The following is a 27,420-nucleotide window of genomic DNA, read 5'->3' on the forward strand; positions in this document are numbered from 1 at the left end:
TACATCACCTTTATATGATCATAACACCAGGTTTAAAGCTAAGTTAGGAAAGACATATTGTGCAGAGGAGGTTAACTATAATTGGCATAATTACACGTACTCTGATTATCACACTTACCCGTATAACAAACACACATGCTCGAGACATATTGATATTGATATTGATATTGATATTGATATTGATATTGATATTGATATTGATATTGATATTGATATTGATATTGATATTGATATTGATATTGATATTGATATTGATATTGATATTGATATTGATATTGATATTATTGAATGAAGCTAACTTCAGACATAAATAATATTACTTCTATTAACAAAGGGACTTGGAGTATAAACGACCAAGTATGCATGATTGTCTATCCAACCAAGAATTCAGGAGGCAAGGGTGGGTGCGTAAACTTTACTCTCTGCACTCTCCGATCCTGTATCACCCTGGATTCTTTTATATATACCTTCTTTTATTATGTCCCCGAGTTTTAGTGGATATAATTCCCGGAAGGTATTATAACCTCTAATTGCAGCGCTATCTACAATGGATACTGTGTACTACAGTCCCACGAGTATAGAGGTGTCGGTGGAAGGACGTTATGAGCCACAAATAATTTGGTTCATTGGAGGACAGGCGTACAGTTTTCAAGATAATCCCCATTTGACCCCAACAATTTCATCGGTATGGTCTGGGTCCAAAAAGACCTTTAATCTGGCGTTCGATATGAGTGGGTTTGAAATATATATGTCGCCGTTCACAGTTCGAGGAACAGTGTCTTTCGGAGACGCCGATGATTTAACCTTCGACACGGTGACAACCAACATCTACAAGAGAGGTTTTCTTCTCTTATCCATTATTCCATTGTCTCATTTAAATTTATGATTCGATATTGCTGAAACTTTACTGATATCTAACTCTCATTTCACTTTAAGATTTCAATTTTAAATATGAATTTATTTTCATAGCTGTATTATACCTAATCTTAAAAAGTTGTTAATAACCTTAATTACCATCCCAGAGTTTGTTGAGAGCCTTCCAGTCTCAACAATATTCCGCAACACTGACATCCCGAAAGCATTCTTGTGCTCTGCTTCGGGTGAAGACAAGGAATTACTTACGTTGTCTTGGAAAATAGGTTTTGATCTCCTGTTGCTCACATTCAATGTAATATACACCCTGCAACTCGCTCATTTGAATGTGATACGTACGATACATAAAATTTATGACCAGTCAGTTTTGTCAACGCTGAAATGTAAGTATTCTTTTTCTCGTGATAACTGAAATTACACACTAAAGAACGATACCACCACTCAACAGGAGATGTACTAGTAGATGATGAGGTAGAGCACGTGACCCTAAGAGATGAGTCAGACAGCAGCTCAACCACCACCAAGATCAGCAAGTTGACAATAACAGCCAACAAACCAACTTTCAACGCTCAGTTCAAATGTATCGCTACCTGGAGTGGCGTAAATGGAAAATCAATCGAGTCGACATCTGACGTTAACGCTGTTGGAGTAGCCGTGGATGAGAACACGTTCAGCACCGGTTCCTCTGGAGACGGAGTATTAAGTTGTGTGGTGTGGGGTGATTCACCCCCATATTCTGTCACGTGGTCTAACGAAAGGGGTGATGCTATCACCAACCAACCTGATGAGGTAACTGCCATAGATAGCCGAGAATTAATGATCTCAATGAACGATTTTTGAGCATGATTTTAATTATCTTTTTTGATATCTTCCAACTTTTAGTTTAACGAAATGACCCAACTTTCAGACAGAAATTGCAGACAGTATAACAGAAGGCATTACTTACACCCACTTGCTCACTGTTAAGAAGATGTCGTTTGGGGATCAAGGAAAATACACCTGCTCAGTTGTGTTTGTGGAAAACGAAACCCCCGTTAATGTCGTCACAACTCTTCACAAGCTTTGTAAGTTGGTTATCAGTGATCATATTCAAACATCTATCCACCCTGTTGCTAAAACTTATATTTATATATTGGTATTGTTTTATTTTTATACATATCATGAAACGGATCGTTTGCCCGCCAATTTGATTGTTTTCAATTGTTCGAAATGTATATATATATATTATTCAATAAATTCACCGCTAAGTGATGTGATTTTCAGCTGCAAGTTTCGAACCAGCAACACCATATTTCGTCCACGAGAAAACTGTCCAGTTCTCCTGCGTGTACAACGGTTTGGATGACCCGCAGAATATCAAATGGTTCAGGGTAAATGAATACGCCATATTAAACCGAAATAATCTGAAAATCTAAAATATCTTGGGAAGATATCTTGTGAAAAAGCTACGTTTTCTTTTGTTTTTGTTTCATTGACTTGTTAAAACCATCACCATAAAGAGCTACGATCTCAGAGTTTAACAGACGATGCTGAAAACCTAATCAGCAACAGTGATGCTAAGTACACCATTACCACTGGCAACTTCAACAAGGCCTCCAGAACGAAGACTAGCGTTATCACTGTAGAGTATGTTGAAGTCACTGACAGTGGCGACTACACCTGCAAATGGACCACCGAAACCTTCAATCCTAAGTCAACAATGGTAGTCTCTGTTCGATGTAAGTGATTCTGTATTTAGCACGGTGTTCCTCAAGAGTTGTGATCCTTGTCATGATTTTTTATAATTTCTATATTGTTCCAGAATTTTCTGCTTTACAAAATTCAATCATATTACAAACAGAAACAATTTCAGTGCTGACCACTCTCTACAACGGTATACAGCACTCTACAACGGTATACAGCACTGACGGGTCAATAAAGATCACGTGCAACTACGAGGGTACAACGAGTGGCACCATGGAGTGGTACTATAATAGCCAGAAACTGGAAGATGCTGCTGATGATGCCATCACCATCAACCCCGGTTCCCTGCAGAGCAATGCTCAGCAGTACACTCTGACAATTACTGACGTTACTCCGCCTGACAATGCGGGGTCTTACAGCTGTGTTCTGTTGTTCACAGACGGGGACAGTCTGCGTGCAAGCACGGAGGTTGTGGTGCGAAAATCATCCTCAGTCGACAGAGCGGGCACTGCTGAATCCACCATAGTTGTAACTGGTGATGAACTTTCTGCCAGATGCCTTATGGAAGGTGACAAGGTTCCCTCTGGAGTGACATGGACTAAAGGTGGCGATAAGATCGTGTTCGATGGATCCACTAAGATAGAAAACACGAATACCAAACAACTGGAAAGCAGCGTAAGGTTTTTCAGCAACATAACTATAAAAAGCTTCGATTTTGCTGACGAGGATAGTTACATCTGTAGCTTCAATTTTGGGGACGGTATTAATGTGCAATCAACAATAGAGGTCGTGTCTGCTAAAATTACCAACAATGAATGTGAGTTTGTGGAGATCCGAACCGACACCAGCAAGACCCTTACCTGTACTTACCATGGTAGTAGTGCTGCCACTGCTGTTTCCTTTACTCGACCAGACGACTCAGTTGTTGCTGGAGTATTGGCTGAATTCAGCGCTGGAGGGGATGCCATTACGGCAGGTTCCCAAACGGGTAGTTACGCTGTATCTAGTGTGAGTGAAGCGTCCAGTGGTTCGTACAAGTGTACCTTCACTTTAACAGGAGGGAAGACTGTGGAGTTCATTCAGAGACTAACTGCAAGGAGTAAGTAAACACTGAAATGTTATATAATTTCCATTTGCTTTTTTGCGAAATTTTGACTATGGAAATTAAGCATTAATTGTGCTTATTAACCTTGAATGATCTTAGCGCATTAATAACAAACGTTATATTTTAGAGGCTGTCATCGAATCATCAGCTGGTCTAAATGCAGATCTCATCGTACAGGCTTCTATAACTCTGACTTGTACCGTTACCTCTGGTGCACGGTCTTTGGACTGGTTAGTGTAGTACTTTTTATTGCTCAGAACTATTCAGATCCTTCATAATTTAAATTTGATTCAAATTTCAGGTTTCAATGTTGTCCTCCGATGTGCTATAATGTAAATCCGGATCGGAATATTGTTTATGAGTCGCATGGTTGCGCAAAGTATTCTTGTGTAAATTTGTATTGATCCCTTTTGATGCGACAAGGAAAATGCTCTTATCAGGAAAGAAATTACTCAGTCTCAACGTTTCAATGTTACAAATCTAGAAATGTTTTTATCAAAAATTCAAAACGTAAAAAACATCGATCGAGGCAAAATTAGTGTACAATTATTTATTTTTAATTCCATCAACTTTACCAACAACAAAAAAAGAAAAAATAAATAAAAAATAAAGTGCTATAACATTCCATCCATTTCTTAATTTTAGGTACAAGGGAGTGGCCAAGCTGATCGAGGAGCAAAATTACGAACGAATAAAAGTATCAGAATCAGATGACCTGGTTTCCAAAATAACTTTTAACATCGCTGACGACAGCGCAGGGTCATACACGTGTCGTGCGGTGCAATACGACAATTTCTGCCCTACCGAGGAAACGTTTAACTCGGAACCGGTTGTGGTGTCAATCATAGCGGCAGCTCTAATAACAAACCCTGCTAGTGCCACCGCTTATGGTGGTGCAAGCCACGTGTTTGAATGCGTGTTCCCTAATCCATTCGGAACTGATTATAACGAAATCACGTGGTCTTTCAAAAGTGCTGGGGATTCTGTTGCTAGGGTAAGTTTTGACATTATCTTTTGGTCCTACCAAAAATGACAATGAAAATATCGAATCTCGCCGTAAACCTGATGTAAATTTTGTACCGAAATATTGATCACATCTAACGGGCAAAATCATGTTTCATGATAGCGGTATATTATAGTGACTGCAAAAAATAAAATCCGGCGCCTTTACTAATACTTTTCTCGCTCAAATTTATCCCATAATCGCAGCCGATGATAGGAAATGGAGATGTGTACAATGACCAAAATGAGAGAGTTATCGATGGAACAAAGGCATCTGACAGCTCGGTTGCAAATAAAATCTCAACCACCCTCACCATCGGAAGTGTTAGTCAAATCCTTCAAGATAGCTGTTTAAACTTTTAAAGTATTTGCCTTTCAGAGGTTTCTTTGACTAACTTTTGGACGCATTTAAAAGCTGGATTATCATTAAACCTTAGCTGATATTTGAATTGTTAACTTTACAGGTAAACTCGGACGCAGCAGGAGAGTATATCTGTTTCATAAAGTGGGGAAGAATAATCATCAAGTCCGCAGCCGCCACACTAAAAGTAAGAGAAATCTCTTCTCCACCCGAAACAACCAACGTGGCCAAGGGAGGAGAGGCTAAGTTCACTTGTAAAACTTCCGGTGACAGCGCAGTGTTAATCACCTTTCACAAGACAAGTTGTGATGAGTCAGTTGGTACAGTTGTTGTGACTGAAGCTACATCTGGTGACAATGTGACTACCACTGGAATATTGACCATTGCTGGTGTCACAGCTACAGATCACGGTATTGAGTATTATTGCAAAGCAGCTTGGGGTGAAAACACAGTGGAATCAGGTAAGGTGTTCTTATCTGTTTTGGATATAACGAGCTCAACAGAAACCGTGTGGGGCCTCGCTGGTTATGTAGCGGAGTTCAAATGTTATTCAGATGCTTTGCTCAAAGCAAACGCGAACGGCGATCCGTATTTGGTCAACAAGCAGAAGACATACGCCGATGCTCAAATAAGTTGGGAGGTTTTTGACACTTCAGACACATCCTGGAAATCAACTGCTTCAAATTCACGGTGAGTGCATGCTTGAAAATACGATCATTTTAAACTTCATTTAAATAAGATAGCAGCTCAATACTATGGGTATAAACTCCCTGCGTTGAGGCTTGTTTGCTGTACATAATCTAAGCTGAAGCGAGTGGTCGCTGAACTTAAGTTAAATCTTCCCGAATGGAAATACGTGTATTTTATTCAAAAACTTAATCTTAAACTTGCCCCCTGCAGATTCGTGGTTAAGACATCGATGAGAAGCAATGATGGAGTAAGTTTGTCTCCTATGTCTCTCAATAACCTGGAGGAAGGTGATAACGATCTGAAAGTAAGATGTAACATCGCCTACCAAACAGATGCAGCCAACAACTTCTACGGAGGTACAGTCACCTCAGGAGAATTGACCATGAAGATCGGTTCCATCACATCCTTCACTTCCTCTAAATCTGATCCACTGGTTGGAGAAACCATTACTCTAACCTGTACTGCAACCGGAGAAATTGCTCCTACTTTCTCTTTTACAACCCACGGGAAGAACCATTTCGACACTACCTTCTTTAAGTTGGTGAAGGCTGCAACTGTTACTTCAGTCGATTCAGTACACACTGCGGAATACACTACAGAGACTCTCAGGGTTAACACGATGATAAATGGGCAAGTTGTCAACTGTCTGGTAAGAAGACAGTTTTTTTTTTAATTATTGAATACTTTTCAAACTTTACAGAGTACAGCAATTTTAAAGTATAAAATAAACTCGAATAAATTATTGCCCCCGTCTGTAAAATCAGACGGGAGACCAAACACGGTACTGCACAGTAAAATGTGCCCGCAATTACATGGCCCCGATATGATTACAAAAATGTGAAACAAAATTAAAATTGTGAAAAAATAAATGTGTGGTGAAGAATGTGAAACAGTTCAAATTTCTTCAGACAAGGCTGATACACTGTTTTTATCAAAGCTGACAATCTTATTGTTCCTTATGAAATGAACTCTGTTAGGCTCTGCTTTCCTCTTCTCTTTCAATTCCTCCCAGAGCTTCTTGAAAGCTCTCCTTTTCTTCCACTGATCTGTCCGGGCAAATGTAGATATTTTTATAGTCCTCTTTTGTGCGTAGAATTTTAGCTTTTCTCAGCACCTGAGCAGCCATATAAAAACTACCTTATTTGGACGGACATTAAATGAACGGACATAATTATGAACGGACATTAATATGAACGGTAGAAGGCATTAAAAACCATCAAAAATCCGAATTTTTTTTCATTTTTCGTTGACGATTTTTATTTCAGCAAATGATTTTTAAATCCATTTTTTATATAATAAGTAAGAAATTCATTCGTTAAGCAGTAAAAATATTAAAATATGTGTACATGATCAGTGTCTAATATCACATATCATCTTCATCAAATGGGTTTTCGTACATGAAATAGTCCATGCTTAAAGCATCAGTGATTTATGGAAACTTTTTTAATCAAACTACCCCGTCCTGCATTTCAGTGTTAACTTTTACAAGCCATTCGGCGTGAAGTGGTTTTATCTTAGACAACTTTGTCTTTAGGTTAACCTTAACATCACGTGGAGCTTTCCTAGCACTGCTTCATTACCTCCCCTGAGTAATACGAACTATAACAACGTCGGACAATGTCCTTGGAAACACGATTTACCGTAATATCTAGAGGCTCATGGAACAAGTTTGTCATGTCGTTAACTTGCGGCACAATAAATTTCACATAGTATATATACTATAGTATATATACTATAATTAGTATACATAGTATATAGTATACATAGTATATATACATATATATATACATAGTATATATACATAGTATATATACATAGTATATATACTATAATTTTCACATAGTATATATACTCTGGACAAAAAGTTCGAATTTTTGAAAAAAAATTCAACGGACTTTAACTAGGATGGACTTTAAATGAACGGACTTTAAAAGTTTAAATGAACGGACTTTATTTGAACGGAGATTAAGATGAACGTTAGGCCCTCCAGCGTTCAAGTAATGTCCGTCCAAATAAGGTCCGATAAGGTATTCAGAGATTGCCTAGTAGGTCCTGATGTGTCGGCTCTCTTCTGACCAATTCTCTACAACAGTCACGAAATTAAGGTTTCTCGTTATCTCACCAAGAACTTCAGCAACTTTGTTTTCTAACTTCTGATCACCGTCGGATTCACTTATTCCATAGATTACGACGTTTCTCACTTTTCTGCTTCTTTCATCCTTTTGAGCTATTGTTTTAACTGCAGTACATCTCTTCTTTGGCGTAAGAGCAGCAGCACTAGTCTTCTTCAGGGCAGAAGAATATGATTTCATTTCTGTCTGCACTGTTGTTTGGACTGACTCGAGTTCTTCGTCCTTCTTTTCAATGAGCTGCTTCTGCAAATCAATGACAGTTTTCTTCTTTAATTAATGAAATGTTTCGTTTATCTACTCTCTCCGCAACCATTTGCAAATGAGGGGCTGCATAACGATTCAAAATGAAACAAACAGTTTGCAGCCAATCACACAGTTTTTCTTTCGAAACTGATCGCTTGTTCAGGTTTTTTAATACAAGACCTCCGTATTCCTTAACATCCAGTTCGTGGCACATTTCATTAAAAACACTGTCTGTAACTCTTGCTACCTGATCTGCATTCCTGGCATTAAACAGATCTTCATTATCGGGGTCATCCACCAAATGCTTCGTATGTTCATGGTATGAGTGCTGCATCGTGTATATTCCGACGTACAGTTCTTGTATACAGGCTTGTATACAACTACAATATTTTTGTAAATAATCAATATTTATTGAAAATGTATAAATCGTGATTGATAGAACAATGCAGTTCAGCACTTTTTATTCATTTTTCTTATCGAGATTCGCTATATTATTTCAGGCTGACTACGGATTAGCTCAGAAAACAGAGAAAGAATTGACAGTCACAACATATTTCAATTGTGCTGATGTCACATGGAAATCATTAAATCCAGGTATAGCATCACTCCTGATCCTAGATCATAGAACTTTTTTAAAAATATTATATTAACAATCGCCCTGCAAGCATTGGATTTAATAACGCTCTGGTTTTAGTTTCTCTGGACCGACTTCTTGACAAGAGAATTTGCAATTTCAATACTTGTACTTGTAAGTAGATCTACGATTGGGGTTAAGTCAAGTTAAGGGTTGAAGGGTTCCAGGTTCAGGGCAGAACAACATAAGCCTATCAACATGCATCTGAGTCCAGATCTGCAAAACGTTTTCAATTCTTACTTCAAAACTCATCTACCCTCCCATACAGATGGAAATGGAGCGACAATAGCACAGGAAGATCTTGGTGATGGTTCTCTGAAGCAGACTATAACCTGCCCTGTTAACTCAGACCAAGCTAGATTTGAATTAGTTACCCGTGAGTATTATTACTAAACTTTTTACACAATCTGTTGAAAATAAGCATAATTACACATTCAATTAATGTTATCTTTAGAACCTTGCCTGTGTTCTATTATAATTGTGGTATCACTTTCCCTATTTATAACCAAAACTCAAGCTTTTTACCTCATTTTCCAGCGCCCGGCTCGGCTGCAGCAATAACTTGCACCAAGGAGACTGGAAAGTATGACAACTCCCTTGCCCGGTGCAAAGAAACAAACCCATTATCCACCGGTACGGGAATACAAAAGATGGGTGTTGCAAACAGCGCAGAGCAGGTGCTTTTTTGTTTATTTGTTTGAATGCTTTATTTAGTATTTATTACATTCCATTTATTTGTCAAGTTTTCACAGGTAAGAAAAAGAGGCTTGTAAATAAGCCGCCTTTTCTATATATAAGCCGCTTTTTCGCTTATATATAAGCCGATTTTTAAAATATACAAGCCACTTTTTCGTCAAAGAAAGTTGTACTCGTTGTAGATATGTTTAAAGTCACTATTGTGACGGTACATTAGAACTAGACAGAAACAAAGTGTGAAGGGCCTGAACGGAACCCCTCGGTTTCAGTTCCTTGTTTAACACTGCCGTACAGCAAGGACATTCGCCGGGTTCTCCAAGGATGGGCACATATCTCACTCTACACGATGCTCTGTCAAATGTTGCTTATATACCAAGGATCTACAGGAAATATTTCCTTGTAAGTTTTTAGAGGGCGATCTGTGAACAGACAACTACCTCATTCCCAACTATAGGAACTAGAATTCCTATACTATCCCAACAAGCTACACCAAGCGTAGTTTCAGATGAGATACCTGTCACAACTTTAACAGTATATATTTCAGCCAGCGCCTTGCACTGCTGAAGCAACTGGGGAATATTCGATTGCAATAATGAAAGAAAAACTGAACTCACCGAACGATGTTTTTTGTGGTATTAGACATCAAGTTACGTGTTTGGGTGACGGAAGTAAGTGTTTTCTGTAGTTTTACGATTTTATAAAATTATCGTGGTGACTGTTGACGATGATAATAAAACTGGTACAATCGCGTGTTTATGACGCATATGTTTTCAATGCTTATTATATTATCTTAAAATGCACCATAAACTTGATAAAGTGCCGAGCGAAGGCACTCAAGTGACTTTAAATTTTAAGTGACCATCTATGAACCATCATTGTACCGCTTACTACAAAACACTCTTCTCACAGCGTGTACTCTGGATACAGACAAAACAAATTGTCGTTACGAGGACGGCAAGGTGATTATAGAGTACTTTGTTAACTTGACACCTGGTGTTTGGACTCTCGCTGAGAGACATCCTCTCATAGTATTGAAAGATAAAATTCAGTTCTGGAGCTGTTCAAACGATTATAATAAAAGGTAGTTATTAAAAAAGTTATTATTTATATTAAAAAAGTTATTATATTTATATATAAATATGAGTTTATTTTAATGGTGTGGACTGTTTATTTGAGTTTCTATTAATGGTGTGGACTGTTTATTTGAGTTTCTTTTAATGGTGTGGACTGTTGATATGAGTTTATTTTAATGGTGTGGACTGTTTATAGATACGAGTTTCTTTAAAAAAGATTACTTGATGGTTTTTCGTTGTTCCCTGGTGCATAGTTGAAATTTTTGTTTTAATGAAACTTTATAAAGCTCCAATGATTAAAATAATCGTTTCGTCCTCTAGGCAAAATTTGTCATTTTCAAATGTCCAGTTGATAGGATAGTTTGACTATTAATGTATGACTATTATCTACATAATATACAACTTAGATCATAGCGAAACTGATCTTCTCTCTCTTAAATCAACCACTTGCCATGATTAAAGGAATTTTCAAATCAACACTCAAACAGTTATTACATTTTAATGTGAGCCGAGCCATTACCATATTTATAATGCTCGCAATATATGTTAATCATGATTGTATTGCTTTTCTTCACTCATTAAGACAAAATTGTTGTTTTCTTTCTAACACAGTCTAGAAAAGAGTTGGTAACCATGGTTACCATTCTATACTAATATAATGCTACCATTATATTAGTATCACTACATTTACCAGTGGACCTGTCCACACACCGCCACATAGTGTAATCAATCTGTTCTGCAAATACCACCCAGTCGAATAACTATGATAAGGAACACAAGGCTGGCAACTGTGTATTTCACACAAAATGAGAGTTTCGGCTCGATCATGAACTGATTTAGAAGTTCTTCCACCGCGATAGAAATCGTTTCTTGTGTTCGATGTTGATGGTCTGATTGGACATGTTATTTAGTTCGAGCCTCGCTTTATCATTTGTTGTGTTACTATTCTCAATGCTTTTCCAGAATCCTTTACGAACAGATTTCGTAATCTGATTTGCGACATCTGTTGTTTTCTCCTTGATCACTGCAAATACTTTCGTTTTTCCCGCATCCATATCCAGATTAGTAAAAATTTGGGAATATAGCAAACGTCATCGGAATTAATAAACTACAGCATTATTCATGAACAAACATTTTCAAAAACATTTTCAAAGTACTAAATATAACTGCTTTATAATTATAGAGAACAGTGTAGAGCTAGAGGGTAACATTGCGACTTCGTGAAGATTGAGGTTTACAGTGTAACTGTATGTAATGAAATGTGTTAGTACGAGTAACCAGTGCGGTTATCAAAACATTACATTCAAACATCTTTACTTGGTATCAGCTGATATCCTTGATTCCCAATAATAGATCCTGAATAATACAATTTCTTTAAAAGAACGAAATAATTTTTCATGAATGAAACATATATAAACAAACATTATAAGACCCCAATGCAAGTGTTCTTAATTGGCATCACTAATAGCTGAATTGTAATGCTGGTATAATATAGCTCGATTACTTTTTGTACTCGGACTCAAAATAAGCATTATTTAAATTACATTATATTAATATACAGAACTTCTACATAAAGCTCATAATATTACATATTTTCCAAGTTCTGTCCCACTTCCAAATTATATGAAATTTTATGAACCGAATAAAATTTCGAAATCATATTGTCTCAATCTCTGTCCCATTTTTAGTTTTTGAAGATGAAATTTCCAGGACCGCAATTTTACAGTTTGACTGATCTTTTCACCCACAACCAATTAGTAAGTCAACTATAAATGCAAAATGTTACGATTGAGGTGCTGGAAGTTTGATTTCGGTCGGAGGAAGCCCACATCAGAAAGCTTAACAAAACGAAAAGTTGTATTTTCAAAATCCTGTCCAATTTTCAAATATTAAATTTTCTGAACACAAATTAGACAGATTGGATGACATTTTTGCCCAGAAACCAATTATTCAGTTAATTGATGATGGTATGAAACCAAATTGAGGTACTGGGAGTCAAAATCCCGAATGAAATTGCAAAATCATATTGTCCCAATCTGTGTCCCATTTTGCATTTCCAGTTTTTAAAAATGAAATTTCCAGGACCGCAATTTTAAGGTTTTTACTGATCTTTTCGGCTTTTACTAATTTGCTCGCCCAAAAATTTCACGTGACTTTGGTTTTTATGATCTTGCAGCCGTACAAAACGGTTTTACATAAACCCTAATCCCAACCCTAATGATAACCCCAAAGCTATCCATAACCCTTACCTCAACCCTAACCCTAACCCGAGCCCTAAACAATTGAATTAATATTTTAATAGCCTGTCACGTGACCAAAACGGTTTTTTGCCCATAACTCTCCGTGGGAAACATTTTTTCATCAACTTTTTTTTGCTAAAAAAGTATAAATGGATAGAAGTGGTAGGAATTGAGAATTGATAATGGGAAGTAGTTAGGTACGTAGGTATGTTTTTCGTGTCACGTGTCACAAAGGAAAACATGCATTACCCTCCGCATACGTTATTTGAATGCATATTTTCCGGGCGCAGAACAATTATGGTGTCGTCGCCATGGTTGCCCTCCGCATACGTTTGCACTATTTGACGATTGAATGAATTACACCTCAAATGCGCGGCGCCAAGCATACAATTTGAATTCTATGGTAATTGATTTAAATAACAAGCGATTTTCCGGATGTTATAAATGTTTTAAATAGATTCAAGCTTTTCTTTACTTGATAATTGATCATGATGCGGTACAACTTGACATACGTTGCATGCCACTTTTCGCGCGCGAAGCGCGCGCCGCCGAAGGTAAGGTACAACATATTAACTTTTCGGTTTTTTGTGAGTGCTTGGTGCAACCACCGACTTGGCTCCCGATAATGATATTAATAATCCGTTATACTGTTGAAAAAATTATGAAGCTGATATTATGTTGAACATGATTATTGATTGTCACGTGATTGATTTGTTGCTCTAACCAGAGCCCTCTCGCTTGCAGTAGCGCGCGACCGCCGAAACAAGCGCGTCACGAAGTAAGCGTAGACACATGGCTATGTGAAATTGATTTGTTATACGAAATGGACCATAAATGTTATTATGAGTTACATTACTTAGTACCTACTCCGGATTTCACGACTACCATTTTATTTAATCTAACAACTTATGTAAACATGTAAACAACCATTCCTCCACATGGCTTTTGTTCTTCAAACTTTTAATTGCATATCACCACACAGGCGCAGAATACGGTGTCCGGTCATTTAACTTTTTAAATTTGATTAATTGACAGTAGCAACCCCTCCATTTTGTGCTCCGTAGCGCCCCAAAAGTGATGAGTAAAGAACCATTATTTAATATTTTTACCAACATCAAACATGAAACGATCGCGATCGTTAATTTAATTCAAAAGGCATGGCAATCCCTACGGTTGATGAAAATCTAGCGTCCGCTAACCGGCGCAATTTTTGTTAATTTTACCCTGTATCATGAGGGGATTCGGAATCAGCGTCAAAAAGTACACCGATTTAAATCAATTTCATACTCAAAGGGCCTTTTCACATAAATTTTCTTACCTGGGGACCCCAGGCTATTTTGTTCATAAACATAGCCTAGCTGGCGTAACTGAACCCTCTAAAACGCGCAGGTAAGCGCGTTTATGCGATTTTACAATCAAATAATCAGATTTTTCAATCTAACTCAGCGCACGGCTTTTGTAGCGCATACGTCACTTCTTTCCAATTGGTAGTTGGCGTGCACGTGATCTTCTACGCGGCTGTAATTGGTTCTGAACGATCACGTGAATACTAGTCACGTACGCTCTAACTAGGGAGTGCACGATAAAAATAAACTTGCTCAGATTTTCTAAATTTTTGTACCATTGTTTTCTAGAGAATGTGAGAATTTTCACACTAGTACCAAATTTGTCATACCTTTTTGGAATGATCAGTGAGTTTCGCTAAGGTGCCATATTTGATGGTGCGCGGCTTTTGGAGCAAAATTAGGTGTAAAACTTGCGTAATTGGTAATTTGACCAAATTCGTTGATTTTTGTCATATTATTTTATCATATCTTCGGTTCCTGAACATGAATCATGCTGAAAATTTGTCAGAACCTTCCAATCATACTTACCTACCGAACCTAATTTAGTTGGGAGGGATTGGCATTGATTAAGAGGTCTAAAAATGACAAAATAGGTATAAATTCGTTGATAACTCAAATTATGACCATCGAAATTGCTCAAACTAAATTAGTAAAACAAATTGTTATATGGGAAGTATTATAACTTTTTGATTGTTTCCGAAATAATAATGTGCTGGCCGAAATACGAGCTAAAAAACCATTCAATGGTCAGCGCGCGCGTCTTACGGTCGATGGCGCACTGCCTACTCTAACATCCAATGAGCATTCGCATTTTTTTCAGGGCAATGGACGTCATAATTCACTCAGCCCGAACAGAAATTTGGCGGAATGACAAGTTGATCCGTTGATCGCCGCCCAGAAAGAAATTTTAAAAAATTTGAGCGAGCGATTTAGATTTTTCACCCGCAACCAATTAGTAAGTCAACTATAAATACCAAATATCACGATTGAGGTGCTGGAAATTTGCTTGATTTAATCTTCCTGGATGGCCGCCGCGCCACTGTTCCCAGGTTGACGCTAGCCTAACGTGTCATCCGACAATTAACGAATGTTATTGTACTAAGCAAGACTCCTCGGCCTCTAAATTTCTTCGAACATCGGAACTGAAGTAGCGCGCGATACTTTCTCCTACGAAGTTGCGCGCACCCTACCAGTGCATTAACAATTTCAATAGGCCGTGCGCCATCGATCGTAAGAAACTGCTGCTAACTGCTACTAACTGCTGCCAACTGCTACAGACTGCTGCTGACTGCTACTAACTGCTGCTAACTGCTGCTAACTGCTGCTGTCGCGCGCGCGCAGTTAGCAGCAGTTTCTTTGCACTTTGCTCCTCCTGTCCTACTTTGATATTCACAACACAGGAGGACCGGAGGGCCAAAGTGCAAAAAACTTTTGCTCACTGCTCACAGGGGGACTGAAGTGCAAAGAAACTGCTGCTAACAACTGCTAACTGCTGCTAACTGCTGCTTACTGCTGATGACCTCATAATTTTGATGAAGATCTCATAATTTTGATGAAGACCCCTTGTAGGTTTACAACCTACCAAGACGCGCGCCGAGTTGGACTCGTCGACGGATCCAATATATGGAACAGATATTATACGAGTATCACCCGTTAAAAGACCCCCTAACATGAGGAGCTCATGTTTAGTTAAATAGTAGACAACCAATAAAAACTAATTTGTTACAGAAGAAGTAAAATACAATTTTAAGTAAAATACAATTTTTATTTTCCACAGAAATCAATACATATTGAATTATAAATATCCGATACTTCCATTAATAATCATTAGAAGTTGCTTTTATGTCATTTGTAAAATAAAAAACGAAAAGCCGTACGCTGAACGCGCGCGGCATCTTTTCTGCAGCTGCCTAACTTGTAGCCGCTATCATCAAAGCCGCCGCGCGCGCCAAGTGCTGGGGTGCATTTTCATTGACAATTAAACTTGATCAAAGATATTTATATACAATTCCTAAATTAAATCAATAATCATGTTAATATGAATATCCAACACTACTCGACAACAAATATTTGCCGGCCCATCGACGATTCAGTCATTTCGACAAAACATTTCGTCATAAAACTATCGTGAGTTTCATACAATTTAAAATCTCACAATTTACGAAGTAATTTCAATAAAAAATTAATTGTAATATAGAAATTGGAAATTAGAAATATATGTAATACAATGTCAATAAAATCATGTTTCTAAAATCGTGGGTTTTATGGCAAAAAATAATGCTCTAAAGTTTAAGAAATTTGAATTAGAGTGTCTTCATATTTATAATAACTAGCTCAAAAGAAATAAACATACTAGTCATTTTTGATTTGAGTATTTTCCCAAAAACAGGTAGTGCTCCTATGCCTTCTGCTCCTATACCCCCTCCTAGAACCCCTAGAACTCGAAAAGATCCTATAGAAGAGTATATAAAATCGGAAAGACTGAAATCAGATAAGGTAGAAGAAAACCCTGTCACTCCAAAATCGGATTTATGTGGAATCTGCAATAAAGGAGATGGCAATAGAACAGCCAGATGGGTTGAATGTGGAAAATGCAACATATGGTTTCACATTTCATGCGCCAAAGTATCAATTAAACAATATGATGTGATAGAGAAAGAGTCAACCGAGTGGATATGCCAGAAATGCAAGAAAACTGGCAAGATGGATAGAAGCAAGTTCACTTGGGGAGAGATGGATAGCGAGGAAGCCATTACTAGTATGATCAACAGCGTCTAATGGGATAAAAATTTAATGAGACTTCCACGTGGCAAGGCTGGCAAAGATTTCATCATTGAGCTAACCAGACTGTTCACTATGTTCACCCCTGACTCCGTATGGGAGAAAGTTTCACTTTCCCTTGTTCAGATATTTATTCCACTGCTCCTTCAGAAACCATCAGCAAGGTCCAAAGCCCGTGAGAACAACAAATATCTGATCTCCAGGCTTCAGAAATGGGATGTTGGAGACATAGAAGGACTGTTGTCAGAATGTAGAATGATACAGAGCCGCCTTCAGAAGATAAATGTTACAAAAGATTTCAACGAAAAGAAGGCGTTCTGCCGGAGAATGCTCCAGGGTAAAGTAAAAGAAGCCACACGACTAATAGACAATGAGAAGAGAACAGGCATTCTTCCTATTAATGATGACACAATCAAACAGCTGCGAGAAAAACACCCTCCTGCAACGAAGCGTGATGGGCCAGAGAAACATCCAACAATTGATATCGAACCTGTACTGTTTGAAGAAATAGACGGCGAAGCCATCAAAGCTGCTGCCAAGAACACCCATGGATCAGGAGGCCCCACTCTCATTGATGCTGATGGTTGGAAACACATTCTATGCTCCAAGAGCTATGGAAAATGCAATGATACCTTAGCGCAAGCCATAGCCGATGTTACTAAAAGATTATGCACTGAAACCATTGCACCAACCATGCTCAGTGATCTTCTTGCAAGCAGACTGATCCCCTTAGACAAGCGACCAGGAGTCAGACCTATCGGCATTGGTGAAGTCTTGCGAAGGATTATGACAAAAACAGTAACAAGAACTATCAAAGAACACATTAAGGAGGCAAGTGGCTCCCTACAAACCTGCAGTGGCATTGAGTCAGGTATAGAAGCCGCAGTTCATTCAATGGCCGAGAACTTTGCCAACATAAACAGCCAAGGCCTTCTCCTAGTTGATGCATCAAATGCGCTCAACAGTTTACACCGAGAGCTGGCTCTTGATACTGTTGCAACAACCTGCCCTGTGTTTCACCAGTTCCTTAAAAATACCTATCAAGCAAAGACAAAGCTCTTCATCTCCGGCTCAAAGTCAGGGGAGTTCATCTGGGGTGAAGAAGGCAACACACAAGGAGATGTTGCAGCAATGCAATTTTATTCCATAGCCACCAGACCTATAATAGATGATCTCAAAGCATATGCAGAAGCAACTATGGTGTGGTATGCTGACGACAGCTCTGCATGTGGAAGCTTCATCCAACTGCTCCATTGGTGGAATAGACTCTGTGAAATAGGCCCAAGATATGGGTACCGCCCCAACGCTAAAAAGACAATTCTTATTGTCAAAAATCCCGAAGAGCTAATTGAAGCAGAGACCCTATTTAAACACCTGGGAGTTAAGATCACGACATCCGGAGAACGCCATCTTGGTGCTGTTGTAGGCTCAAAAGAATTCAGGGAAGAGTACATCAAAGAAAAAGTCGAAAAATGGATAGTTGATATTGATCAACTAGCAGATGTAGCGACGGAAGAACCACAACTGGCTTATTCGGCCTTTACTAAAGGAATATGCCACAGATGGAGATACTACATGCGTACTATACCAGACATTGGAGAGCACTTTGTCCCACTAGAGAGCAAGATCATGCATGTGCTCATTCCAGCCCTCCTTGGTCGCCCTGTCAACCAGCATGAAAGAGATATCCTTGAACTCCCTGTTCGATGTGGAGGCCTAGGTATCATCAATCCCGTTAGGATAGCATCTCGTGAATATGCATTCTCAGTGGCACTCACTAAAGATCTTGTGAGTTTAATCAACCAACAAGACCAGGATATCACCAAGCTGGATATGGGCAAGATGAAAGAAAAGAAAGAAGAACTGAGAAAGCAGAAAGATGAGTTCCTATCACAAAGGTTCAAGATGCTTTATAATGGGTCAGATCATCTTCTTAAGAACCACTTAAACCAAGCAAGAGAAAAGGGAGCATCAACATGGCTTTCAGCATTACCCCTAAAGGACCTCAACTATGTTCTAAACAAGCAAGAGTTCCAAGACAGCATACGCCTACGCTATGGATGGAAGATCCAAGGAGTGCCCTCTAAATGTGCTTGCGGACATGCAAACAGTGTCTACCACTCCCTTGATTGTAAATTAGGTGGATACGTTTGCATGCGCCACAATGCCATTAGAGACACTGCAGCCTTCTTCCTTCAAGAAGCAAAGTGTAAGGATGTAAGGATAGAACCTGCACTCCTACCTGTCCAACCAACTTCATTCTCCAGGAAGACCAACACCCAGGATGAAGCCCGTCTGGATGTAGCAGCTGTTGGACTGTATGCACCATTCGAAAGAACATTCTTTGACATCAGGGTCACTCATCCGAATTGTGACTCAAATACATTTAAGCCACTTGATAAAATCTACAGTGCGCATGAGAAAGAGAAGAAAGATCTCTATGAGGAGAGAGTACTTCAGTCAGAGAAGGGGTCCTTTGTCCCACTAGTCTTTACAACATCTGGAGGTATGGGCCCACTCTGCACTGTGTTTGTAGATCGTATTTCTGAAAGGATAGCTGACCACAATAAAGAAGCTAAGAGCCAGGTCAAAAATCACATCAGAACACGATTCAGGTTTGATCTGCTACGAAGCACACTCATAGCACTCAGGGGAATCAGAGGAAGACAAAAAGCCCAGCACCTTGGACTAGATGACGTATCCTTCAATCTCATTCCTCAGAAGACGAGCTTTGAGCTCTCTTAAGTTTGTTTGTGTAAATTTTATAGATAATTTATTGTAGCTTTTATATTGTGAAAAATTTTACGGACGAAATGATCCCAGGGGGGACTCCCAACCCACCGCCTCGGCGGGTAGTTGATACACCTTTCACAAGCAAGAGCCACTTTGGTCTACTTGCTGTGAGGTGTCTCAGCTACATGGGTTGGGGGTCCCCCCTTTTTTTTAAAAAAAAAAAAAAAAAAAAAGAAAAAAAAAAAAAAAAAAAAAAAAAAAATACTAGTCATTTTTAGAATACACTGTCCATAGTGTTAATTATTCACTAAAATATCCGTGAGCTAGCTTTTGATATTTTACAGCAGGAAGTGCAGCAGGAGGAGTATAGTCCATATTTCACATCCTAATTTCACTCCTGAACCTGAAAAACATAAATTTGAGCTCAGAATCATTTCGGTAATTGTGGAGCAAATTTTTGAAAATCTTATTGATGTAAATGCTGTTATACTGAAGCCTTACACAGTGTAGGGTTGGTCCCTTTGGTGTGAATTACGTAAATTTAACTGTCAAAGATTTAGGTTAACTTTCTTAACTCAGTATTCATGTTATTTTCTGGGATGAATAATTAAACACTGCTGAGTATAAAGTTTATCTTAAAAGCGGTGTTATTAAAATTTCAATTTATTATCATCAGGTTTGTAATTTTTATCCTACCTCTGGTTTCAATGGGGTCACCAGCTACCATTGGTCCCTGATAGACATGGAACCGTTGGTCGTTCAGTTCAGTTTTTCCGTCTACGGACCTCTTCCGTCTGCTGTTGGAGCACAAATCTGTGCAGCCAAAACTGAAAGAATCAGGAAATGATAAAATGCGGTTTAGTATAAGATATTAATAGGATAATTGACCTTTAATTAGAACTAACTTGCTGGGAATCTATAGAGATGATGACCCGTACCCCATATTCATAAAAAGTGGATATGGGTTTCATTATGGAAGAAATGTTAGCAGGAAGGGTCAGCCTTAATGATTATTCGTTTTATTATTTAAATTCTAACTTTTTTCTAAATAATGCACTCTTACAGGAAGTCTAAAACAGATATTAAGAAAATTTACCTGCTATCCGAGACACTGCAGACCTTGACAACTGCATGAACATATGTTGCAGTCTGGGAATCCAAAAAGTTGAAAGATTTAAATGTAAATCTTTTTATTTTTGGGTCGGAGAGAAGCTGTGAGTTGGAATCTTTGTTGATAAAGGTGAAGGTTGAGTCTTCAATACAACTGTGGTAAATTATATTAGATCCCAACATTAATTAGTCATTGAGATAATATATTAAAGTAGTTATTGTAATGGTGTATTAGAACCAGACAGAAACAAAGTGTGAAGGGCCTGAATGGAACCCCTCGGTTTCAGTTCCCTGTTTAACACTGCCGTACAGCAAGGGCACAAAGCTCACTCCACAAGATGCTCTGTCAAATTTTGCTTATATAAGGAGAATCTACAGGAAATATTTCCTTGTAGGTCTAGAGGGTGATCTGTGAACATACAATTACCTCATTCCCAACTTAAAGGAATTAGAATTCCTATACTATCGCAACGAGCTACACCAAGCATAACTTAATACAATAATTCGCTTGACTTATTTCTAGTTGTTAAAATGTCATAACATATTTTTTTGACGATTTTTATCTGATACAGATTCATATTGGTACGTCATGATCTGTTAAAATGAGTAAAATTATAATAATCGATTAAATTACCAGAGCTAATCCTAACTGACATACTTTGATCTCTACTCATTTAAATAGTAAATATTAATGTATATAATATGATAATGATAATCCCAACAAGCGTAAAATACAATGATTACACAAATGACTCTTGTGAAATTAAATATCACAAACTTAGAAGAGGATTTTAAATTTTGACTCTTTGGGGAGGTGATAATTTTGTATACGATTAACTAGCTACAGTGTTGACAAATTAAACCAATAATCACTGTTACTCTGTTAGGTACCAAATTTGGTTCACCTCCCCAACATGAACAGTATCAGCTATTGATTGAAACTTACCCTTCTTTAACTAGGTCGTATGACAAAGTCCCCTCGTCCTCAGATTCACTGTTTTTAGCTTGCACGTGCAATACTCCTAGAGAAAGATCTGAATCCAGCGAATCCAATGTTACCTGGTAAATAAATTATTTCATAGCAGTCGTTTTACTTGATAATTAGCACTAATTGGTCGTAGTACAGTTGCTTTACAATCAAATTTGAATTTCATACACAACTCCTTAAGTAAAGTTCCATTTGATGACATATCCTTAGCTAAATAATAATCTTTCAATATAATAATGAATAATTATTAACAACACATCCAATGTGGGTTTAAGAATTTATTAAAAGCTAAAGTTTAATTCAAGACCTGCATGTAAATGTCTTCATTAAGAGACAGTTCAAAGGGGAAGTTGTCCACTTTGTCTGCAAAATTTCCGTCCGTGTAGAGGTCTAGGACAAATCGAAGTGAGCCAGCACCAGCCACTCTTTGCACAACAGTAGTTCCTTTTATCTCCCAAGATGCAAACTCGGTCGCTCCTGGAGGGCGGAATTGTTTATAATTGAGGTATGCCTCTCTATATAACGGGGTTCCTTGATAAAGTGTTGGGCCAGTTCATGCAAGAAATGTGATCTATCAGAGCTCACATTGCATTTAGTGATTATATAATGAGCATATTATATCTATCTTATTAGTTAGTAAAGAGAATAAAAATACTTAGAATCGTCAAAATTTTGATAATCTGACCTGTTCTACTATAAGAACACTCAAATGCTAATCTGAATTCTTTTTCTCTAGTAATACCATTAGTGTCATCACTTGTCTTTGTTAGGCCTATCATCTGAAATATGAAAGAATAGTTAAGCCACAAATTGCTAAGGAATTATTTAAGAAACATACTTGAACTTTACTTAATAAACTATTTTTGTAACATACATCTTTGTAATCCAATGAAATTGTTATGTGAAAATGAATACTAGCATACACAAAAAGTAAAATGTCAATAGTATCAAGTGTTTATCTGACCTGGTTTTTATATATAACGTGGGTGCTATTAAAAGACACTTTTGTTCCGCATTTCTCTAAATCTGTTTTTATCTCTTGTATTTCTCCCGTGAATTCGCAATCTGCAACGAAGTATCAATAACGTGAATTATCTGATAAATGTTCAAATAAATGTCACATATGATTGCCGAGCCTTTGTACCAACATATCCAGTGCCTAACTTGTGCCGATATTTTATTATAGGTATTGAATGTTTACTTTCAGAATGCTCAAGGCCTTATTCCCTTCGGTGAGCTTAATAATGCCCACCCAATGCTTGATAACACCAAATGTCTTGAGCTTTCAACTTATCTTAATGAGGCAAATATAGATATTGCAATACTTAACGAAACTTGGTTTAAAAACTCCATAGCTGATAGCGAATTCCTGCACCCTGATAGATATAAGATATTTCGCTCTGACAGATCTAAGAAAACTCATCCACCTGATCCCTCTAATCCGACCCGGTTTAGGAGAAATGGTGGCGGGGTCATGATTGCTGTGAGAGCAGACCTTCAATTATCTTCGAAAGAAATCCGACTTAAAGAGGGGGCTGAGATTCTTGCTGTGGAGTTTACAACATCAACGGGCATTAAATTTGTTATCTGTACATGTTATCGTGTTGGTACACTGGGCTTTGCAAATCATGAACAAATTCTTGGATCTCTGAAAACTCTTCTTCGGAGAAGAGGGCTAAGCAAAGTTTTCATCCTGGGAGATTTCAACCTGACTGGAGTCTCCTGGTCTACCTTAGCCGGCTCCTGTCCTATTGAGCAGATTTTTGTTGAATCTTTTGTAGACCTTGGCCTTCGGCAATGTGTACTTACACCCACCCATTGCAAAGGCAAAACACTGGACCTTTTGCTCACAAACTCTGAGTCTAATATCAGTGACCTAATGGTAGGTGAGCGAGATAGCGTCTGTAAGTCTGATCATTTTCCAATCAACTTTAAGATCAACATTAAGGTAAATAGGAAGAAGCCGGTTAAGCGTATGTGCTATAACTATAAAAACGTGAACTGGGAGAGGCTAAACCATGAACTCCGGCACACAGACTGGAATGCATTGCTTAATGGCACAGAACCTGAAATTGGGTGGAAAAAATTTAAGGAAAAACTTTTCAATATCACTGACAAATTCATCAAGAAATGCTCAGTTAAGACAGATGGACAAGATCCATGGTTTGACTCAGAGTGCTATGATGCATGGCGCAAGAAAATAAGACTGCATAAAGATAGACATAAAAGCGATAGAGCCCAAATAGCGTTCTCCCTCGCCAGGAAAAACTTCAAAAATGTGGTTGCTCAAAAAATGCGAGAAACATTAAATGAATCAGATGATAGCGCTCTTGTAACAAAAAAATTCTGGTCATATGTAAAATCAAAAACAGCTAGTCAAAGAATTCCTGAGTTTGTAAGCTACAAAGGCATTGTCCGCAACTGCCCAGAGGACCAGGCCAACTTATTTAATGGCTTTTTCTTCGAGCAGTTCTCTGAAACATCATTATACGACATAGATATTGATTATTCAAACGATTGGCGCTTTGATATTGCATTTGACCACCAAAGGGTCCGTAAAATCCTTTCCAACATTAACTCTAACAAAGCTTATGGGCCTGATGGTATTCATGGGAAACTTTTGAAAAACTGTGCTGTTGGGCTTGCATACCCATTATCACTATTATTTCATTCATGTTACAACATTGGGACATTACCTAGGGAGTGGAAACTGGGACACGTTGTACCCATATATAAAAAAGGTGATAAACATGAGGTTTCAAATTATAGGCCAATATCCCTTACATGCTTAATCACCAAAGTTCTTGAACGCATAATAAAAGATGAGTTACTTGCACTTACTTACGGCATGATCAACGATAAACAACACGGTTTTCGAGCTGAAAGATCATGTGCAACTAATCTTGTAGGTCTATGTGACAGCCTAGCTCTCTCACTGAACGAAAATATGAGAACAGATGTAGTCTACTTTGATTTTGCCAAAGCGTTTGACTCGGTTAACCATGATCTTATATTATTTAAGCTAAAGAGCAAATTTGGTATTGATGGGAGGCTACTGAAATTCATCACTGATTATCTAAGAGACAGGCAACAACAGGTCTTGATAAGTGGCAAGTTTTCTTCTATGAGAAACGCCCAGTCTGGTGTACCACAAGGGTCAATTTTGGGACCGTTGTTGTTCATTATGTTCATTGATGATATATCAGTGGGGATTTCACCATGCACACAACTGTCACTGTATGCCGATGATACTAAAATTTGGCGTAAGATTGTTTCAGAGTCTGATATCCTGCGACTGCAGAAGGACATTGATTATCTCCATGACTGGTCACTTTCTAATAAAATGAGATTTCATCCCGACAAATGTAAGGTCCTCACCGTCGCAGGAAGGATATCCGAAACAGTTTCCCTCCTTAGTGTCCTACCACTCTTTAACTTTGTATACTCCATGGGAAGAATCGCACTTGACTATGTTGATCATGAAAAGGATCTGGGTGTTTTTGTGACCAAGAATCTCGACTGGCAAGACCAGTGCTCTAAAGTCCTTTCAAAGGCCAACCAAAAGTTAGGCATGGCAAGGAGAAATTGCTATTTTGTTCAAGATGAAAATCGTCGTAGAGTACTTTATCTCACTTTAATGAGAAGTCAATTTGAGCATTGCTCAGTTATATGGAGACCGGTCACAAAATCCCAGATAAGCAAGCTGGAGGGCCTCCAAAAGCGTGCTATTAAGTGGATTCTTCACGAGGAGTATATGAGTTATCCACCATCCACATACATTCAAAAATGCAGACAGCTTAAGATTATGCCCATAGAAGACCGCTTCGACTTTCTTGACCTTATTTTCTTCTTTAAAATTGTGAAGCAACATATACCTGTCACTTTACCCCCATATTTGCAACCATTTCAAGGCCACTCGAGGTTAAGAAATAGCCACATGGACCCCTTATGTTTTGTAAGCTCAATCTTACCACGAGCAAGCTCTAACGCTTTTGCTAAGAACTTTTACTTTAGGACCCATTCCAAATGGAATCATATTCCTCTAGCTATACGTGAGATAGAGACTATTACTGAGTTCAAAAGCAAATTGACCTCCTACATGTGGGATAAAATTCTGCCGGAGGACTTTGATTATGATCTAGATTATTCCTTCGAGACAGAGATGTGAGGCAGTCTACCTAAAGCTAACAATATGTTCATAGAACTTAAATCCCTGTTGTCTGTATTTCTCATTCCTCATTTTAGTGCATATCATCACATCATGGATTTCACTTTATTATGTATGATTTGATTGCTTTTGATATTTTTGTGTGATTCTATTTGAAATTCTATTTAAAATTCAAGATTTTCGTGGGCCCATACTTGTGCAGGAGGTGCATTTTGCTCTCAACATCTGTGTTTTGGTGACCCTCAGGTCCTTTGATTACATACATTTTGTCCTAGAAAATCTTATTTTATCGGAGTCTTATACTATGAGAAGATTTAATGTTGTTCATTGTGTAAATTTGTATGTAATTGATTGATTTGAAAGATTTCAATAAAAAAAAAAAACGCAATGTACCAGAAAATTAACAGTTTATATTTACAAAATACGAACAAATAAAATACCTTTTTCGTTAAGTCGAATAGTATCAAAACTACTCTTCTTTGCAAGGGTCAACTTCATTTCGTTCTCGTCACATGTCACGTTGGCCACTGGAGACAACAAAAATGTAAGTAATAACAGGCAGAAGGAAGAAATCTATTTGTAATGGCAATATCAAATTAACAGTTTGTATAATTTGAGTTTTATGATTCGAGCTTAAGAGAATTCTAATTACACTTTCGATCCTATTTACAACTTAAGCTTTTATTGAGCGACCATTTTACCTTTGAAAGTCATTACCTGGTACACACGCTGGAGATACGGACAGCTTGCTGTTGGTGCAGGTGATTGTTGACGATCCAGAGATCACGAATCCGTTGTCGCATGATACGGTGTAGGTGGCGCCCGAATAAATTCCCGAATCCGGGGATACCGCTCCTTTTTCAATGATAGGCTTGCTACAATCATAAGGTGCTGAAAAGAAATCATCAGAAGTCCTATCAAATGTAAACAAAATTATGTAATGACTTAGTCATGATTCGTAAATGAATTCTAATTTAATTAATTTAATTGGGAGATTGAGAGAAGACATTTTCATTTATCGCTAAATTCTAAGTTTACAACGGCTTTACAATATCTAATACTGTAATAATGACATTGCATGAACTATTTTTAATACAAATTATGCCCGGCCGACGCTTAACCTATGAATTAATAATGTTTCATAATGCTACAATGGAATTCTTTAAAAAGTTTCTACGTGTAAATTTCAACAGACTGTAGAAAAATATCATAATAATAAACCAGTGATATAATATATAGACTCCTACCTCTCCCAATGATAACTAGTTCATATACTATAGCATTCCCCTCAACAAACTAATTTTTAATGACGATATAAAATTAACAGTTGTTATCATGAGTAGAGTTTTATGATCAGGGGATTTTAGTAACTCTTTTGATCCTATTTTCAAATTATGCTTTTACTGAGCAACCAAAGTCATGTTTGGTAGAAATTTACCTGGTACACACGCTGGAGATACGGACAGCTGGCTGTTGGTGCAGGTGATTGTTGACGATCCAGAGATCACGAATCCTTTGTCACATGTTGTCTCGTATATGGCTCCCGAACTAATTGTCGAATC

At 37.9% G+C, this 27,420-nt stretch overlaps 2 protein-coding genes across 2 annotated transcripts in view; both read left to right on the plus strand.

The window, feature by feature from the left end:
• Window positions 1-27,420, plus strand: part of LOC134823189 (polyunsaturated fatty acid 5-lipoxygenase-like) — a 1,185,970-nt gene that overhangs the window by 1,154,482 nt on the left and 4,068 nt on the right. The window lies entirely within an intron of this gene.
• Window positions 749-10,819, plus strand: LOC134823722 (titin-like). The gene is made up of 17 exons (XM_063835255.1): window positions 749-839; window positions 1,023-1,139; window positions 1,322-1,662; window positions 1,781-1,937; window positions 2,137-2,243; window positions 2,387-2,591; window positions 2,726-3,655; window positions 3,789-3,891; window positions 4,307-4,655; window positions 4,871-4,987; window positions 5,128-5,714; window positions 5,925-6,363; window positions 8,590-8,683; window positions 8,992-9,099; window positions 9,261-9,400; window positions 9,964-10,087; window positions 10,329-10,819. The coding sequence occupies exons 1-17, from the start codon at window positions 749-751 to the stop codon at window positions 10,502-10,504; spliced, it is 4,185 nt and encodes a 1,394-aa protein (XP_063691325.1). The 3' UTR covers window positions 10,505-10,819.

Source organism: Bolinopsis microptera, chromosome 11 (assembly GCF_026151205.1).
Source record: "Bolinopsis microptera isolate Bmic1 chromosome 11, MBARI_Bmic_1.0, whole genome shotgun sequence".
Lineage (NCBI taxonomy): Eukaryota > Metazoa > Ctenophora > Tentaculata > Lobata > Bolinopsidae > Bolinopsis > Bolinopsis microptera.